Here is a 20,718-nt window from a genome sequence, read left to right as displayed (position 1 = left end):
ATTTCCCATTTCTTTTAATTTCCTTTCAAACAGTGGGGTTGAGCTACCTTTTGAGTCACTTATGGTTTTTAGACTGCTGGCATGTAACAGTACAATCAACGAAATTTCCTGTTACATGGACAGTCTAAAGAGGTAAGTGCAGGAACCCTACTACTTTTTGGGGGAAGCCTGCAGTTTAAATCGCAGCGCAAAACTCACCTCTTGAATTCTGCGCCCTGATGATGATGCAGGCCTCGTTGCTCCACATAAAAGTACCAGGACTACTAACCTGCACAGGAACTTAAGGTGTGGAGTGTAAACGACCACAAAGTGTGTAATTATGTTAAATTTTCTGACATTGCTGTCTAAAAAAAAACACTAGTCTTTCTAGTGATGGTTCTCCTGTAGAATTTTGTGATAAGAGGCTTCACTCAGCCTTGTCTGTCAGTTCAAGCCAGTGACAAAAACAATTCCAATATCAAAAGCTGTCAGTAATAAGAGTTTAGCATACTGAAATATACTCAAACATGGAAAAATCACACTATACTTCATTTTTTAATCTATTTAACAACTTTAAGACAGCCAGGTCTGCAAAGATAATTTGACATATTTTTCTATTTACAAGACAATTAAAAAAATTACATTTAGACATACACCATGGTAAAAGGCCATTTTGGCCCATGAGTCTGTGCTGCCCAATTTACCCCCAATTAACCTACACTCCCAGTATGTTTTGTATAGTAAACAGTAAATAATACCAAATCCATTATTTAAATGTTACAACATATACAAGCTTCAGTATACTGCTAAATTGATATTTGTACACAAGCATGGAACTCCCCTACCAGGATCCATTGTTAATATCACTTGAAGCAATGAAATTTAAATGTGTCAAGGAAACATCTACACATACAGTACATTTTTGCACATTTTTACTTGCATAAATTAGTTTATAGAAGTAAAACTTGTAAGATTGTACAGGTACATAATCTTTTATCCAAACTTCTGAAAACTGGGCATTTTTTACACAGATGTTGTCTGTACACCAAAGCTTGCGTTTGGTGCCAAAAATGACCTGATGCAACCTACCCCGTCCAGCACTGTGTCTCAGTGCTCCGACCAGTCAGATGCGCCTCTACTGCTCACAGACTTTGAAGACTGTGAAAATGTCAAAAAGAACTGCAGAGTCCCCTTTCGGTAACAGATATACTTTTTACACAGACACTACATTCCAGGAAATTATTGCCATTTTCTCAGAATGCATGCTTTGTGAAAAGGTCAGAACGGGAAGTCTGCAGTCAACTGCAGGCATTCCGTGAACAATGAATGAATAAATAGCACGTATCGATGACGCGAGTTGCAAGTCCTGCCTCTTTAATTACCGCACTTTCGGTATGCTGTCTAAACTCGCGTGTGAACGACTAATGTCAAGACATCAGACATTCTTCAGACTGGTAAAATCATGCAAATTCTATCTAAAAAAAAAGAGAAGCAGAAAAGAAGCATCTGTCATTAGTGATAACACGAAGTAATTATTGCAGAAACTTGATCATAGTGTATCTGTGCAATGTCTTACTGAAGATTATGGTGTGGGAACTACCACCATATAGAAGCAGAAGATAAGATATTGAAGTTTACAGTGACAGCAATGATCAGAAACTAATGAAAAACAGAAAAAAATTGCGTAGGGAAAAAAACATAGATTTTGACCGTTGACCTTTTGCTGATTGAGTGGATTTGACAACAAAGAAGTGAAGATATATGACGTTGCAACCCCCCCCCCACCCCAATCCAGAGACCCTTTTAATTGGAGTGTCTTTGTTTTGTGCGAATCTGAAATCGGCGCAATTACTTCATGTACCCACTGTTACTATTATTCTAATATCCAAAAAGTGTCTAGTCCCAAGGGTTTTGGATGAAAGATTGTGTACCTGTATACCATATAAATTGCTCATGTAAATGAGTTTCCTTGCCTGTATCCTAATTACAATCATTTTTGCAGTTGATAAAATAAATTTAATCCTGAATCTTTTACAGACGAGTTATTAAAGTGAACAAAATATCTAAAAAATTGTTAATATATTTCCCTTTTCAAAATATAGCTCTACCTGACTAAAATTCTCTCAGTACAGTATATGAATATTAAATTGTCAGAAATTATTGACTAATTTAAATCATGGAGATCATTAACCTTTTTATATTTTTATTCCCTCTGTTAATAACCAACATGGCATGTGACAAAACTGGCATGCTGTAGTTAAATTACTGTATTACCTTTAAACATGTATAAATTGTGCCATTCTTCCAATCAATAGCCTCAAATTTGTCAATCTTTTTTAGAATTAATCTTACACCAGTCCTCATTTGGTCAGTTGTATCTCCACTCATGAGGCGGAATTATGATTGAATCAATTAATTATTCACCCCTATTATGTACCCTTTGGTTCAATCTGTTAGACTGCATCTCTGCACTAAATTCAAGGAAATGCAAATTGAAGCTTTAGACCGTAAAGGAAGTTATAAATATTTAAACCAACTTAAATGAAAAAACCCACAAATTAATCTAATATTCAGTAGCTACAGGTCTTTGCTGCAGATTTCAGCTTGTTATGAATTTGGTATAGTATTTGTATCAGTGAACTTATTTGGTCTAGGGATTGTAGACAATACCTTTCAAAATGTTCTCTCCTATTCAACCCCTAAAGAATTCCATTAGTAAACACATTTTATTCTGTTCATTTTCCCTCCATTGTCCTGATGTTATTTCTGGATTTATTGAGGTGAGAAAGGCATACCTATAGCAGCAGGCCATTCTTCCAACCATCATTCATGCGTTTATTTATTGTTCCTAGAGTCCCTAATGGTGAATTAACCTACACGTCTTTGGGATGTGGAAGGAAATCTACATCATTGCAAAGAGAACGAAAACTTCACACAGGCAGCACTGGAAATCAGGTATTCAAGTCATCAATATTATTTACACCGTCCCACTCCTTCAAACATAGAATGGCAAAAAGATCTTTATGAAAAAAATGCAGCACAGCATAATATCGTATCAAGTGTGCAGCTCAGGGGCAAATATCTATCAAAATATCTCAAAGAATAATTTAGTAAACTCAAAAGTATGCAAATTTTGAGGCTTGGACTATCTGCCAACATGTCAAGCCTTAATGAATATTAATGAAAAGGAAAGTAAAACTTGTTTTCAATAGTTTGGCATCTTGTGCAACATTCTATTTTCAAATTAACTCCAGACTGCACACAATTGCCATTAGAAAGGGTGAAAGAAAATTGCATTTCAACTTTGTATGACAGCACGATAATTGTCGATTATTACAAACTTTAACTTTGGACTATATCGTTACATTAATTGCACAATAATAGGAAGCATATTCTTTATGGACCATGTAATTGTGAATAATAAATTATTTTTGTTAACATTCCATCCTTGGAGTAAACATGAAGGCCACGACAGTGTGAACTCAGTGCAGGAAAGTGACATAAAGAACTAACACTCCTCTCTGTAATAAGGGAAACACACTTGGTCACTCAGTTGCAGGCTTTACTTCCTCAGCACTATCCCCAAAAGGCCTGAAATATAAACAAACAAACCAGTTATCCACATTTAAACAGACCAACCAGTATTGCCCAGTTGTTGCCTTGAAAATATCTTCACATCTAGCTATTCAGTCATGCCAATTTAATTTTACAAAGCTATGTAATTTGATGAGATGCTGTGCAAATATCCTCAAACATAAACAATTGAACCAAGTCTGTGGTTTTTAAAAATGCTGCAGAATGCATGTAATTATATGTGCAATAGTTGATTTTACACTTTTACTACATACACTTTAAAACTGATCAATTGGTTTTTTTTAATCCTAATGGTTCAGCCTATGGCTTTCTCATGCTCCATTAAACTCAGGGTCCCTGTTTCCATACTTTTAATCTCACTTGATACAGGGTAAAATTTGATAAACAAATATCCATTGTATTACCAGGAATATTTAAACATAGCTTGGAAGTTCTCCTTTTCAAACATGGTTATCATTTTTTAAAAAAATGAGACCCAGAGTATCTTTGGAATAAGGTTAAATGAAGCATCAAAATTAAATAGCAGATCATTTTTATTCATGATATTAATAAACAAAGACCAATTTCTTATAAAATCTACGCAATTAATCCATTACAATTACAAAAAAATCTTCAATTTGGTAAAAAGAGCTATGATTTGTTTTCAAAAGCAAGAGGTACAGAGGTGTCAACTCTCAGGCAAAGAATAAACTCCAGAGGGTTGTTAACTTGGCCTGCGACATCACAGATACCAGACTTCACTCCATCAAGGACATCTACATGAGGCAGTGTCTTGAAAAGCAGCCTCTATTCTCAAAGACTCCTCCCCCCCCCACCTCCCACATCACTCAGGCCATGCCCTCTTCACTCTGCTACCACTGGGGGGGAGGAAAGGTACAGGAGCCTAAAGACGAGAACTCAACAGCACAAGGACAGCTTCTTCCCCACAGCTATCAGATTCCTGAATAATCAATGAACCTGCCTTACTTTTCGTGCATTATTATATTTTTTATAGTAATATAAGGTGTTTATAATATGAGGGTTTGCACTATGATGCTGTCGCAAAACACAGAATTTTATGACTTGTTCATGATAATAAATCCTGATTACTGATAATAAAAATAGATGGCAGAGGAGAAAAATGAAGCTTAGTAGACCTGGGTGATATGGACAACCAAAACATGGCAACCATGGGCCTGGAGAGGAGAATAGTTTTTATTCCAGCAATCTGCAATATAATGAATATTTCCATGCAAATCTTACTTTGCGTGTTTAAAAACGCATGTAGGCCTCTTTGTTATCACTCTCAAGTCTTTTTCCAGGTTAATCTGTCAAACCAATCACTTCATTTCCAGAATAGAAGTATTCTGGGTCATACATCCTCTTATGAGCTAAATATGAGAGTGGCAGTAGATCATGAATTTATGATGAGCTCATTTGGAAAGTAGAGTTGTAGTATTCAAGACCAAACTTATCAGGGAATTGGTTATCACTAGAAAAATATATGCTTGGTTGCATTCAGCTTTTCCTAAACAGTTTTAAATATAGTTTGAGCACAAAAAAACTATGAAAGTAAATAGCTTCCACTTTAAATCAAGACGGGATTGTAACATTAATGTAATTGTCTGTATAATTTTAAAGAATCATCTTTGATAGGTGCTGTAATTATGCCTTTTTACAAAGTTTGAGGTGAAATACAATAAACAAGCCTGATTAGACATCACTCATTTCACTCAGCATTGCTCTTTTGTTCCTATATATGGCTACTTCCACATCTGGCCCAACCTGCCATGCTAACCAAAAATACTTCACTCACTCTAGTCCCTCCTGCATGCATTTGGCCCATATCCCTCTAAACCTATTCTATCTAAATGTTTCTTAAACAGTTCAATGGTTCCTGCCTTAACTACCTTCTCCAGCAGCCTGGTCCACCATTCTGAGTATAGTTACCCACTCTGGGCAAGAAATCATGTGTTCACTCAATCATTTCACCTCATGATTTTATATACCTCTATGAGATTACCCTTCATCTTCCTGTACTTCAAGAAATAAAACTAGGGGGAGTCACGTGATGGAGTAGTGGCCGGTAGGAGAATACCAGCTCTCTCCAGAAAAGAAGAAATAAAGTGAAGAAAACATGAAGTTCAAGAAACACAAAACACAACAAATAAAAGATAAAGTTGTGGAGAAGAGAAAGAAAAAGCAAAAACAATGGGGAAAAAAAGAAGACGCCAGAAGAGAAAGGAGAAGGCCTTACCTGCATGAAGAAACAGGGAGCCATTGTGGAGAAAAGAGCCCGCTCCCTGAGGTTGGTGACGATTCTGCAGAGTCGCGACCTCCCAAACGCAAAAATGGCTCTCTGAGCCAAACAGAAGTGCAGGAAAAAGAAAACACCGACGGGAGGGGGGCCCAGCTGAGGAGTGAACTAACACAGCGTGACCAGCTGAGAGATGCCCGACAGCAGGGGTCTCAGCTGGAAGAAGAGGAAAGTGACAGGAAAGAGGGTGATAGGAAAGAAGAACAGCAACAGGAGGACCAACAGCAAGAAGCCATGCAAAAAATCACCCAGCAAAGTGAGGCAAGCAGCTCAACAAGAAAGTCAGAAGAGACACAGATACAAGGAAGAGAAGTAGAAGGCACAAACACAGGTGCAGACACAGAAGAAGAGGAAGAAGACCAAGCTCTGCACAGAGGAATAGAAGATAAAACAGATGGACAGTATATAGATTTAAAAAAATTCAAGAACAAATGAGCGCATTAAAAGAATGGTTGACATTAGAATTTAGTGAAATGAAAAGTACAAAAGAAAAAGTGAGTAGAATAGAGCTGGTCATGACAGAAATAGGGAAAAGATTAGAAAATGTGGAAGAACGAGAATGGCTGTAGAAATGGAAATGAATGACTTAAGAAGAAAATTGGAAGAAAATGACAAAATAGTTAGTGTCACAAGAGTTGTTCGCTCAGAAGATGGAAATAATGGAAAACTATAGTAGGCGAAACAACATAAAGATAGTGGGCCTAAAGGAAGATGAAGGCAAAGATATGAAAGAATTTGTAAAAGAATGGATCCCAAAGGTCCTGAGAATGTCAGAAATATAGGAAGGAATGGAAATAGAAAGGGCACATAGAACACTAGCCCCGAAACCAGACACAACAAAAACCAAGATCCGTTTTAGTAAAATTTCTGAAATACACGACAAGAGAAAATATATTGGAGAGGGCAAGGAATAAAATAAGAGAAGTCAAAAAATATTTTTTTACCCAGACACAAGTTTTGAACTCCTAAAGAAGAGGAAGGAGTTTAACTCAGCAAAATCGATCCAATGGAAAAAAGGCTATAAATTTATGTTACGATTTTCAGCTGAGCTTAAAATATCTATCCCGGGGGAGCAAAACAGACTGTTCTCGGATCTGGAGAAAGCACGAGAATTTGCAGAATGCCTGCAGGAGAGAAGGAGAGATGTAACAAGAACGAAGAATGACGACAAACTACATATAAAGATGTAAAAATAATGAAGTAAGGGGGAAAAAAGAGGGTGAGCTTTGTTAAATGTGAAGATAAAAGTCTTTTCTGGAGGGGTTTGGGTGGGAGAGAATAACAATCACTGCGAAATCAGTTGACGCTTGCGAGCGGGTTCGCAATCCAAATGAAGAGGGGAGTGTGGTTGCCTGGCAAGGGACAAGGGGCAACTCAGAGAGAGGGGGGGACACTTGGGGTTAAGGGAATTTTAGATGTGGAAGTTGTTGAAGTATTTTATGTTTTAAAAGTGTTGTCATGCATTGAGTTCAAAAAAGGAAAACTGAGAGATGAAAATGGGGAAAAGGGCGAAGGTGGTGGTGAGGAAGCGGAAATGAGGTGTAAACAGAATTTGAGATGGCCATGTTGAACTATATGACTATAAATATTAATAGAATACATAACCAAATTAAATAAAAAAGGCTATTAAATTTACTGAAAAAAGAAAAAATAGATATAGCATTTGTGCAGGAAACACATCTAACTGAAGTGGAACGCAATAAATTAAGGAGAGACTGGGTAGGGCACGTAGCGGCAGCATCATATAATTCAAAAGCCAGAGGTGTAGCCATATTAATAAATAAAAATGTACTAATCAAAATAGAGGAGGAAATAATAGGCCCAGCAGGGAGGAATGTAATGATAAAGTGTCAGATATATTCAGAATTCTGGAATTTGGTCAATACATATGCACCTAATGAAGACGATCAAAAGTTTATGCAAGATATTTTTTTGAAGATTGTAGATATGCAGGGGAATATATTGATAGGAGGGGATTTTAACCTTAATTTGGACCCAAAGTTGGATAAAACTGGACAAAAGAATAAACTGGCCAAATTTATGGTTAAATCAATGCAGGAAATTAAACATAGATATATGGAGGAGGCAGCACCCAAGGGAGAAGGAATACTCATATTATTCAAGTAGGCATAAAACATACTCAAGGATTGATATGTTTTTGTTGTCGGACCATATTCAAGGGAGAGTTAGGAAAACTGAATATAAAGCTAGATTGCTATCTGATCATTCACCCCTGTTATTAGCAATAGAACTGGAGGACATCCCACCAAGAACATAGAGATGGAGGTTAAACTCCATGCTACTTAAAAGACAGGAATTTAGAGAATTTATTGAACGCCAAATTAAAATGTACTTTGAAATAAACACGGAATCATTGAAAGACAAATTTATATTATGGGATGTAATGAAAGCCTTCATTAGAGGGCAGATAATAAGTTATGTAACCAAGATGAAAAAAGACTACAATCGGGAAATAGAACAGTTGGAAAGGGAAATAGTAAGTACAGAAAAAGAACTAGCAACAAGGGAAGATACAACAAAAAGAAGAAAATTGGCGCACAAAAAAATAAAATATGAAATATTACAAACGTATAAAGTGGAAAAGAACATAATGAAAATAAAGCAAAAGTATTACGAGCTAGGAGAAAAAACGCACAAAATATTAGCCTGGCAACTTAAAACAGAACAAGCTAAAAGAACTGTATTGGCATCAAGGAAAAAGAACAAACAAATTACATATAATCCAAAGGAGATTAATGAGAACTTTAGTGGAATTTTATGAACAATTATACCAAATTGAGAACGAGGGGTAAGACGACAAAACAGAAGAGTTTTTAGCTAAAATTGAACTGCTGAAATTGCAAGAAGAGGAGCAAAACAAGTTGATAAAACCATTTGAAATAGAGGAAATACAGGATATATTAAAAAAAGCTGCCGAACAATAAAACGCCTGGAGGGGATGGATTCCCAATAGAATTCTATAAAACATTTAAAGAGTTATTAATTCCTCCACTCCTGGAAGTAATGAACCAGATAGAAGAAACACAAAACTTGCCAGATTCATGCAAAACAGCAATAATTACAGTAATACCAAAGACGGGGAAGGAGCCACTAACACCAGCATCATATAGACCAATATCTCTACTTAATTCAGATTATATGATAATAGCAAAACTATTAGCAAACAGATTGGCCGACTGTGTACCAAAAATAGTAAAACTAGATCAAACTGGATTTATTAAGAAAAGACAAACAGCGGATAATGTCTGTAAATTTATTAATTTAATTCATGCAGTTCAAGGAAATAAGATGCCAACAGTGGCTGTTGCTTTAGACGCAGAAAAATTGAATTATTTATTCGAAGTATTACAGAGGTTCAAACTAACAGAAAAATATATTAATTGGATTAAAGCATTATATAATGGACCATTGGCGAAGGTGACAGTAAATGGATATGTATCAAACCAATTTAAATTAAATAAGTCAACTAGGCAGGGATGTCCACTATCTCCCTCACTGTTCGCTTTAGCAATAGAACCATTGGAAGAACTGATAAGAACAGAAAATAAAATAAGAGGGATAAAAATGACATTTGCATATGTCATCATAGTATACTTAACAGAACCAGAAATATCAATAAAAGAACTACATAATAAATTCAAGGAATATGGAGAAATATCGTTGAAAAGATCAACGCAAATAAAAGTGAAGTAATGCCAATGAGTAACATGGATTACACAGAATTTAAAAAAGAATCACCATTTAAATGGCAAACACAAGCAATCCAATACCTAGGTATTAGATTAGATCATAATTTAGGCCACCTATACAAATTAAATTATCAGCCATTAATGAAGAAATTACAGGAAGTCTTAGAACATTGGAAAGAATTGCCACTAACATTGATAGGGAGGGAAAATTGCATTAAAATGAATGTCTTCCCAAGGATACAATACCTATTTCAATCGTTACCAATTCCCTTAACAGAGAAATTCTTCAATGAACTAAAGAGAATAATAAGGAAATTCTTATGGAAAGGGGAAACCGAGGATAGCATTAGATAAATTAACAGAGTGGTACAAAGAAGGTGGTTTGAAGTTACCAAACTTCAAAAATTATTATAGAGCAGCACAATTAAGGTATTTATCAGATTTTTATCAGACAAGGGAAAAACCAGATTGGACTAAGATAGAGCTAGATAAAATAGGGGAGAAGGTACCGGAACATATACTTTATAAGTGGGATGAAAAACTGGTTTAATATAAAAGTTCATCAGTATTGCATCATTTACTCAATATATAGAAGATTCACTTAGAAATGAAAAAAACAAATGACCAACTACCAAAATTATTATTGATGCAAAATCAACTAATCCCTTTCACAATAGATAACCTTTCCTTTAGAGAATGGGAGAGAAAAGGAATTAAAAGAATAGAAAATTGTTTTTTGGGAAATAATTTATTAACATTTAAACAAATGAAGTACAAATATGGAATAACTCATGGTACAATGTTTGCATACCATCAACTTGCATACCATCTGCCTATTTAAAGGACAAATTGGGAAGCAGACTGAGATTACCAGAAGGAAGCAGCTTTAAATATGTGATTATAGAAACAACGATAATGAAAAGATTTACAAACATGTACATCAAGCTGCAAGAGAAGGAAAATGATGAAATAAACTATAAACCCAAACGAAAGTGGGAAAAAGATTTAAACATAAAGATAAAAAATGAAATATGGGAAAAGTTATGCTCTAGAACTATGAAGAATATAATAAACACGAGGTTACGCATGATACAATATAATTGGTTACACAGATTTATATAACGCCCCATAAGTTAAAAAAAATGGGATCCAACATTATCAGATAGATGTTTTCGCTGTAAGAAGGAAACAGGAACAACAGTACATGCAATTTGGGCATGTGAGAAAGTGAGAAAGTTTTGGGAAGATCTATATAAGGTATTAAATAAAATCACAAAAAGCAACATACCAAAAAATCCAGAAATCTTTCTTCTAAGTAATATAAGAAGTAAAGAATTAGGCCTTAAACTGGATGAAGCGCAAAAAAGATTTATTATGATAGCCTTAGCTGTAGCAAAAAAATGTATAATGTCAACTTGGAAATCAGAAGAGAGCCTGAGAGTACAGCAATGGTACATGGAAATGAATAAATATATTCCATTGGAAAAAATAACATATAATTTAAAAAATAAAGTCACATTATTTGAACAAATTGGGAACCGTACATGGAACACAATGGAGAGGTCCTACTGTGGACCTCCACCCCCTAAAATGATAAGACAAAATGACTTGATCCAGTGTGCAAAAGTAGATGACACAATTTTCTTGTTTATTTTCATTGTGTGATGACATTGTTTAATGGGTTTATTGTATATGTTGAACGTTAAATGGGTTTGGAGGGGGGTGGGAAGGGGGAAAAAAGGGGAGAAAATGCCACTGTGTATTTTGATTGATATGATTCACAGTGTGAAAAATTTTAAAAAAAATTATAAAAGAAATAAAACCCTAGCCTGCTTAACCTCTGTGTCCTGGCAACATCCTCATAAATCTTCTCTGCACCTTCCCATATTTGACAACATTGCTATAACACCTTGACCAAAATTGAACACAATACTCAAATGTGGCCTCACCAACCTTTTCAGGAATCAGTCAGGTATTATACCGAAATTAATTTAATCTCAGACATTATGTCCAAATCAAGGATTAAAAAGAAACATTGTTAAATAGTTATGAAACAAGCAAATGTCCTTCATAATTCCTCTATACTATCTAGTTGTGTTTGAAATGTATATGGGAACATTTTGATAATCACAGCTTAGCAATAAACCTAATTTGCCAGTGGGAACTTACCGATGTATTTGCAATGGCCAAGGAGTCTGGGAAGGAGTAGGTAAGGCAGTTGAAGGACTCAACAACATAGCACTGTATATATTGGAGGCAACTACTAGGATGCACAACAGTATAGGTCCAATGATTGCACCTTCCAGACCAAGGTAATAAGCTCCCCCTGCTACAGCCAAACCAGTGAGATATGGGTGACCACCACTGTGGAAAGAAATAACAAAGAAAACATGTTACAAATTTAAGTTGCATCTTGTTCAGGTTTACTTTTTGTATCCCATTGATTCCGAAGGGAGGGCAGGAAACAAAATCCAAAAAAGAGGTAGCAAACTATCAGAGATTTAGTGTTTTTCGAGCAACATTCAGCCTCCTTATTCTTTCTACCAAATTGACAGCTGTTTTGAAACTAGTTTGCCAGTTTAACACCTACACATTTCAGTTGAGAAGTCTGATGGTGGAGGGGTAGCAGCTATTCCAGGTGCAAGTCTTGTGGCACCTACACCTCTTTCCTGATAGCAGCAGCAAAAACAGAGCATGTGCTGAGTGGTGTGAATCCTTGATGATCACTGTTGCTCTCCGACAGCAGTGTTCCCCAAATATGTTCTAAATGTTGGAAAGGATTTTGCCTGTGATGTCATGGGCTATGTCTACCTTGTTTTACACTCAGGGGTATTGGTGTCCCCATATCAGACTGATGCAGCTGGTCAGCACACAGCTGTAGAAATATGCCAGTGTTTTTTGTGTCATACCAAACTTCCGCAAACTCCTGAGGATGCAGAGGTGCTGATGTGCTTTCTTCATGAAGCCATTAGTGTGTTAAGTCCAGGAAAGATCCTCCAAGATAGTGACTCCTAAGAACTTAAATTTGCTCACCCTCTCCATCTCTGATCCCCCAATGATTGTACATCTCTGGTTTTCCCTTCCTTAAGTCAACAATCAGCTCCTTGGTTTTAGTGACATTGAGTGCACCATTTGGCCAAATTTTCAGTCTCCCTCCTGCATGCTGACTCTTTTTCCCCCTCCCCACCCTTTTTTATACAACCCACTATGGTGGTACCATCAGTGAATTTGAGCCACGCAGTCATAGGTGTAAAGCAAGTAGAGCAGGGGGCTAATGACGCAGCCCTGTGGATCTCTGGTACTGATGGAGATTGTGGAGATGTTCTTACCAATCCTCACTGTGGTGTGTAGGTGAGGAAATCAAGGATCCAATTGCACAGTGGAGTTTGAGTCCCAGATCTTGGAATTTACTGATCAGTTTTGAGAGAATGGCAGTGTTAAATTCTGAAAAGTAGTCTATAAAGAGCATCCTGATGTATGCATCTTTGCTGTCCAGGTATTCCATGGCTTTATGTGGAGCCAGTAAGATGGCAACTGCCAAAGACTTGTTGCTAGTTGAAACAGATCCATGTTGTCACTCAGACAGTTGACATGCTACAACACCAGCCTTTCAAACCACTTGATCACTGTTGGTGTGATTGCCACTGGTCGACAATCATTTAGGCAGGTTACCACACTCTTGGTCATTGGTACTATTGATGTCAGTTTGAAACAGGTGGGTACCACACCCTGCCAGAGTGAGATGTTGAATATATCCATGAATATGTTGGTCAGCACAGAGTTTTAATACTTGGCTGTGTACTCTGGCTGAACTGGATGCTTTCTTTGGATTCACTCTCTTGAAGGCAACCTGCATGCCATCCTCGGATACAGACAGGAGAGAATCATCAGGGGATGTTTGGTTCCTTCTTGTCAACTCGGGCATAGAAGGCATCGAATTCTCCTGGGAGTGAAGTTTTGCTGTCTCCTACTGTACTGAATTTTGTTTTGTAGCAGGTTATTTCAATTTAGGCTCTGCCACAGCTGTCAAATATCCCTCGTCGTTTCCATTTTCATCCAGAAACTCTACTTCACCTGGGAGATGGCTTTCCACAGGTCATACCTGCTCCTTCTGTAGGGATCTAGATCTCTGGTCCTAAATATCTGTGATCTGGCTCTTAGCATTTTTCTTTTAAAAATATTTTTATTGATATTTATTCAACAGAAAAAAAATGAACAATACAATTATGATATGTAGTAAAAAGTTACAATAATGATCAGGTGAAAATTCAGAAGTACAATAGCACAAACATAATGAGATAATGGAACCCAACCAAAAAAAGAGGAATTCTAAACCCCTTCTAAGCAAGGTTGAAATTCAAGTGGCATAAACTTGGAGGGAGGGAGAGGGAGGGAGAGAGAGGGAGAGAGAGGGAGAGAGAGGGAGAGAGAGGGAGAGAGAGGGAGAGAGAGGGAGAGAGAGGGAGAGAGAGGGAGAGAGAGGGAGAGAGAGGGAGAGAGAGGGAGAGAGAGGGAGAGAGAGGGAGAGAGAGGGAGAGAGAGGGAGAGAGAGGGAGAGAGAGGGAGAGAGAGGGAGAGAGAGGGAGAGAGAGGGAGAGAGAGGGAGAGAGAGGGAGAGAGAGGGAGAGAGAGGGAGAGAGAGGGAGAGAGAGGGAGAGAGAGGGAGAGAGAGAACGCCATGCCAAAATTCCAAATCAGCACTAACTCTCAAGATTATGATAGTTGTCCATAAAAGAGCCTCATATAGTATGGAATTTGATATTTGAATCAATTACAGCATATCTTATTTTCTTACCAAGTTTAACCATTGTGCATGTGTAGGTGAAATACTGTCTTTCCATTTAATCAAAATTGCACGTGTGGCCATTAACAAAGAAAAGGATCAAATGCAACATTGAAGTTAGTATAACATCGTCTCTAAGTATTCCAAAAAGATATATTAGAGGGATTTAAAAAAAATATTTTATTTTAATTTTCATCGACTCAAAATTCAAACAAGCCATATTTTTTTAACATTCATGTAATATACAGTCTATATTTATCCTCCCCATCTTCATAAAACTGAAAGTATAGTCAATTAAATTACATTGATTCAATTAGATTCAATTTAAAAAGAAAGTTTAAAAAAAATCAAAACTGAAAGAAACGTTGCCTGCATCATGTCCCATTTCTGTGATCACATTCATTTCCCTTCTGGGACGGATTGTTACAGTACCCCTATTTCGATGGGGGTGGTGGGGGGGGAGAACTAATCAGTATGCCAATATATTTCAAGTAAGGATGTCACATCTTAATGAATGTGTTATGTTTCTTCCTTAGATAGGTTCCCATTTTAATAAGAGTTTGAAAAACTTGCTTCCAAATTTTTCAAAGCTAGAGCAGGGCCAGAACATGTGAATTAAAGAGGCATCACACCTGCTTTATATTTGTCACATTGAGGATTTATGACTGGATATAAATGAGACAGTTTAACTTTAGACATATGCTCTATGAACCACTTTAAATTGCAACAGATAATGTCATGCACAAAAGGATGTAGTGTTAATCAGTTTAAGAATAGCATTCCACACTTCATTGGAAATTAAAAGGTTCAAATCTTGCTTCCATGCTTTCTTGATTTTAATTATCGAGGCTTGTCTTTTTCATTCTTTTTATTGGTTTTAATATATGCAAAGTACATAGGTACCTATAGTAATAATTTAATATCAAGTTGCAAGTATTAAGTAATGATAAACAAGGTACCCATATTATTAAATGGAAAAAAGTTTTTTAAAAAATTCCTAAACTAATAATTAAATCCTACCCTATGAGGATTGCTGGCCAAGATAATGATAATAACTATGGGGTCATTTTTTTTAAAAAAAGGCAGAGTTGAATAATCTACAAATTTTGAGAGTAATTGAGAAAAGGATCCCAGAGAAAGAAAGTTAAGATCCACTGCTGTAGTAGAATTAATGAGTCTCGTCCTAACTTGGCCACTTTGTCGTAATTAAGAGATATTAAGCCTTGTAGTTCAAAAAATGTATCAAGAATATTCACCCTGGGAATTGCAGGAAAATTAGGAATCTAGGATTGAACAAAATGCCTAATTTGTAAAAATTTAAAAAAAAACTTTAGATAAACTTTACAACCAAAGGATGCAAAATTGTTGTAAATTAAAAGATCTTTAAAACATTTAATGCCCAATTTGTGCCACTCTTTAAAAGCTGAATCATGAAAAGAAGGTTGGAAAAGATAATTGGGCTAATAAGAGAAAAACTCTGAAATTAAAAAAAAACCTTCTAAATTGTGCCCATATTCTCAAACTATGTTTAATGATTAGCTGTCAGTTAATTTATGTAAAGAAGATAGAGAAGACCCAAGAATTTCCAACAAGAAAATATCCTTTGTAAAATTTAATTCCATTTCTACCCATCTAGAATGGGGTGTTTAACTCTGTTAGCAAATTGCAACAAAAAAAATCCAGTTACATATATTGACCACCCAATAATAAAATCTAAAATTAGGACATGCCAAATCACCATTCCTTTTTCATTTTTGAAGATGACTATACTCAAGAGAGGACGTTTTCCTTGCCATATACAAAAGCAAATCAAGTGAATCAAAGAAAGGATTTAGGAATAAAAATTGGTATAGATTGGAAAAGATAACAAAAATTTAGATATGATGTTCATTTTAATTGAATTAATACGATCAATCAGAGAAATTGACAAAGATAACCATCTAGTTAGAGACAATTTAACCTGTAAGTAAAATATAAATTTTTTCCCTAAACAGATGTTTATAGTTTTTGCTAATTGTCATACCAAGATAAGAAAATTGATCTCCCACAATCTTAAAAGGGAAATTAAAATACCTAGGTACAGGAACATTTCAAGAGCAAAAGTTCACTTTTATGGAGATTTAGCTTATACCCTGAGAACTGACTAAATTGAGATAGAACAGATAATATGAATGGTAAAGAAGTCTCTGGATTAGATATAAAAAGATCATCTGCATATAAGGAAACTTTATGTTCAATACCTTTCCAATAAATCCCTGAAAAATCTCTACACTCACGAAAGGCAATTGCTCTAAGACCAAATCAAAAAGAAATGGACTTAAAGCCAGCCTTGATGAGTACTCCATTGAAGATAAAAATGTTTTGATTGTTGTGAGTAAGCAAGGACTGAAGCATTAGGACATAAATATAACAATTTAATCCATTGAAGAAACATGGTCCAAAGTTAATTTTTTTTCAGAATTGCAAATAAATAACCCCACTCTTCTTGATAAAATGCTTTCTCTGTGTCTAACAAAAGGCCACATTCAAGAACAGGAATTGGGGGGGGGGGGTAAATATAAAATGTTCAATAAACAGCATAAATTAAACTAAGAATAATGATTTTTAATGAAGCCAGTCATCATCAGAAATAATTAATGGTAAAATATTCTCCAGTCTATGGGCTAACACTTTAGCCAAGATCTTCATATCAACATTCAATAAAGAAACTGGCCTATAGGAAGAACACTCAAGTGGATCTTTCCCCTTTTTTGCAATGAGAGATGCAAGTTTCATTAAAAGGTACTAGAAGATTACCCTGTTTAAATAAGTAATTAAACACCAAACTTATTTGAGGCAAAAGCTATTTAGGAAAAGATTTTAAAATTCCCATCAAGTCCTGGAGATTTACTTGACTGTAATGAAGAAATAGCTAAAAGTATTCTCTCTTGCAAAATAGGCTCCTTCAGACTCGTGCAATAATTCTGAGATAGCGTGAGAGTATTTAAGTGGTCCAAAAAATCCATTATTAGGCAATTATCTTTATAAGATTCAGAAATATACAATCTCAAATAGAATTCTCTAAATGTATCATTGTTGTAGTAACATTATCATCATCCATCGGAATCTTAGTAATTTGTCTCTTAGCAGCAATTCCTTTCAATCGATTAACCAAAAGTTTACCAGATTTTTCAATGTGTATGCAAAATTGACTTTTACCTGGATTTCATTGTTCATCCAGGTCCTCTGGTTTGGGAAAGCCCTGAACGATTTGGTGGGCATACACTCATTCACAACTCTTTTGATAAAGTCTTGTGACAGCCCTGGTGTCATCAGCTGAGTCCTTGAACACCACTCAATCTGCTGAATTGAGGAAGTCCTGCCAATGTTCTTCAGCCTCCTGCAAACAACTTCCAGTTGTCATGATTTTCAAAGCCTCTCTTTTTAGGCACTATCTGTATGAAGGCAGAAGGAGCACAGCCAGATGATCCACCTTGCCAAAATGCATTCTCGGGAATGAACGATAGGCCTTCCTTATCTTGGAGTAGCAGAGATCGAGTGTGCTGGGACCTCTGGTATAGCAGGTCACATGTTGGTGGCAGATGGGCAGGGTTTTCTTGAGACAGTCATAGTTTGGTCTTTTGCCACCATCTTTCTTTGCACAACTATGCTTTACCTAATTTGAATAATATGTTTGGAAATGTAGAAATTGTATTGAAAGAAAGTAACCCTGGACAAGCTGCATTAAAAGGAGTTTGGATGATAAAACAAAACTGCACTTCAACGCATTTTGCTGGAGAATTCCAAACCATAACTGCTATTTGGCCAGTCCTTCAAAGTAAACCTTGTTAATAATGCACCAGCAGATTCAAGGACAGCTTCTTTACTGCCATTATCAGACTCCTGAATGAAACCTAAAGTAGTATCACTGACCTCTCACTCTGAAATTCTGCACTTTTGTTGCATGTTTTACAAAATAACCTCTATCACTGCATCTTGGAGCGAAGGCAACCAGAGTGCCAGAGCAAATAGTGGAGTGGGGTAGAAAAAGATTGTTGATATAGAATACAAAGACAAGAATGAAAGGGTTGTGTGTGGCAAGAATAATGTTCTGAGGCGTGTCTAGGATTAGTGTAGGAAAGGCAGACAAACTTAAGAGTGTGGATTGGAACATGGAATCATGACATTGTGGCCATTAGTGAAACCTGGGTGTGGGAGGGGCAGGACTGGCAGCACAGTGTTCCACGCTTCCATTGTTTCAGACATGATAAAGTGGGAGAGATGAAAGGGGGAAGAGTGGCATTGCTCGTCAGGGAAAATGTCACAGCAGCTCTCAGACAGGACAGACTACAGGGATTGTCTAATGAGGTTATATGGGTGGTGCTGAGGAACAGGAAAGTAATGACCACATTATAGACCACCCAATAATCAGCGAAAATTGGAGGAGCAAAGCTGCAGGAAACAGAGTTGTGATAGGAGATTATTTTAATTTTCCACATGTTGACTGGGACTCCCATACTATAGAAGGGCTGCATGACTTGGAGTTTGTCAAATGTGTTCAGGAAAGTTTTCTAAATCAATATATAGAGGTACCAAATTTGAGCAGCCATTTTCAACCTTTTTTTGGCTATGTGGACCCCTTCCCTGTGAAGCAGTCAAGTTTTGGTTTCTTCCATATTTCTCTTCTACTGACTAAATATAAAAAAAAAAGATATTCATGTTACACATGCACCCCCTCAATGTCCATCCCCCTCCTGGTTGAGAATGGATGAACTAGAGTGAGCAATAATGGATCTCCTTTCAGGGAAATGAGGTAGGACAGGAATACTTTGGGTCCAGTGATCATAATGCCATTATTTTCAGGATAAGGATAGATCTGGTCCTCTGGTTGAGATTCTAAATTGGAGAAAGGCCAATTTTGAGGAAATGAGAAAGGATCTAGAGAGCATGGATTGGGCTTGGTTCTTTTCTGGCAGGGATATGTTTGATAAGTGGGAGGCTTCAAAAGTGAAAATTTGAGCGAACAGAGTTTAAATGGTCCTGTAAGGATTAAAGGCAAAGTTAACAAGCATACGGAACCTTGGTTTTTGAGGGATATCGGGAATCTGGTTCTGAAGAAGGCAGAGGTATATGGCAGGTACAGGCAACATGGAAAGATGAGGTGCTTGAGTATAAAAATAAAGCAAAAAAAAACATTTCAAGATGTGTCCTAGCAATTTACCTAAAACAATTTCAAGAATGATTGCCATTTTCATCAATTCCACTTTGCCAGTCCTTTGGAGCCCCTAGTTTCTCCATCAGACATAGGAGTAGAATTAAGCATTTGGCCCATAGAGCCTGCTGTGCCAGTCAATTGTTAGAGCAGTCCATTGTAAGAGTGGTGAGTTAGAGGCTTTGGCTCGAGGTTTTCTGCTATAGGTATAGGCAAGGTTTTTTCATAGCAATCCAGAGTAAGTAGTGGAGATGGCAGTGGTACGTTCCAATTGCAGGAAGTGGGAAATTTGGGACAGCACGTGTCCCTGATTACTAATCTGCATGAGGTGCATCCAGCTGCAGCTCCTTGCAGATAATGTTAGGGAGCTGGATGAACTCCAGATCATTTGGGAGGCAGAGAGGGTGATAGGCGCTTATATGAAGACAATCACACCCAAGAGGCAGGTAACTGCGTGACTGTTTGGAGAGGGAAAGGGAATAGGCAGTCAGTGGAGAGCATTCCTGTGCCTGTTCCCCTCAACAACAAGTATAATGTTTTGGACACTTTTAGCAGGACGATCTACCAGGGACAAGTAGCAGTGGTCAGGTCTCTGGCACAGAGTCTGGCCCTTCAGCTCAGAAGGGAAGGTGGGAGAAGAGGAAAGCTATAGTGATTGAGGATTTGATAGGGGAACAGACAAGAGGTTCTGTGAGCAAGATCGAGACTCCTGGATGGTACGTTGCCAGGGTCAGGGACTTCTCAGAGCATTCTCAAGTAGGAGGGTGAGGAGCCAGATGTCGTGGTGTATGTTGGTACCAATGACATAGAAAGGAAAAGGGAAGAAGTCCTGAAGAGGGAATATAGAGAGTTAAGGAAGGAAACTAGAAAACAGGTCATCATGGGTGGTTATCTCTGGTTTACTGCCTGTGCCACAAGCCAATGAGGACAGGAATAGGAAGTTATGGCTGATGAATGCATGGCTGATGAATTGAGGCAGAGGTTCAGAATCAAGGATCATTGGGAACTCTTCTGGGGAAGGTATGACCTGTACAGAAAGGACGGGCTGCACCTGAATGGGAAGGAGACAAAAATCTTGGCGGGAAGCTTTGCTAGAGCATTAGTTTAGCAGGGGGACGGGAACCAAATATCTGTATATTGGAAGGACAGGAAGGTAGGCCGAGGG

The 20,718-nt window shown here is 37.0% G+C and overlaps 1 protein-coding gene across 3 annotated transcripts in view; it reads right to left on the bottom strand.

Moving 5' to 3' along the window:
• Positions 1-526: 526 nt before the first annotated feature.
• The window catches only part of tmem245 (transmembrane protein 245), a 120,771-nt gene continuing 100,579 nt past the window's right edge, over positions 527-20,718 (bottom strand). For all 3 annotated transcript variants that reach the window (XM_069913544.1, XM_069913543.1, XM_069913540.1), the window contains 2 exons: positions 11,749-11,943; positions 527-3,570 (listed from right to left, as the gene is read on the bottom strand). In XM_069913544.1, the coding sequence (XP_069769645.1) occupies positions 3,525-3,570; positions 11,749-11,943 (241 nt within the window). In that variant the 3' untranslated portion in view covers positions 527-3,524. The remainder of the gene's footprint in view (positions 3,571-11,748; positions 11,944-20,718) is intronic.

This window comes from Narcine bancroftii, chromosome 1, assembly GCF_036971445.1.
Source record: "Narcine bancroftii isolate sNarBan1 chromosome 1, sNarBan1.hap1, whole genome shotgun sequence".
Lineage (NCBI taxonomy): Eukaryota > Metazoa > Chordata > Chondrichthyes > Torpediniformes > Narcinidae > Narcine > Narcine bancroftii.
This window is presented reverse-complemented; position numbering and strand designations above follow the sequence as displayed.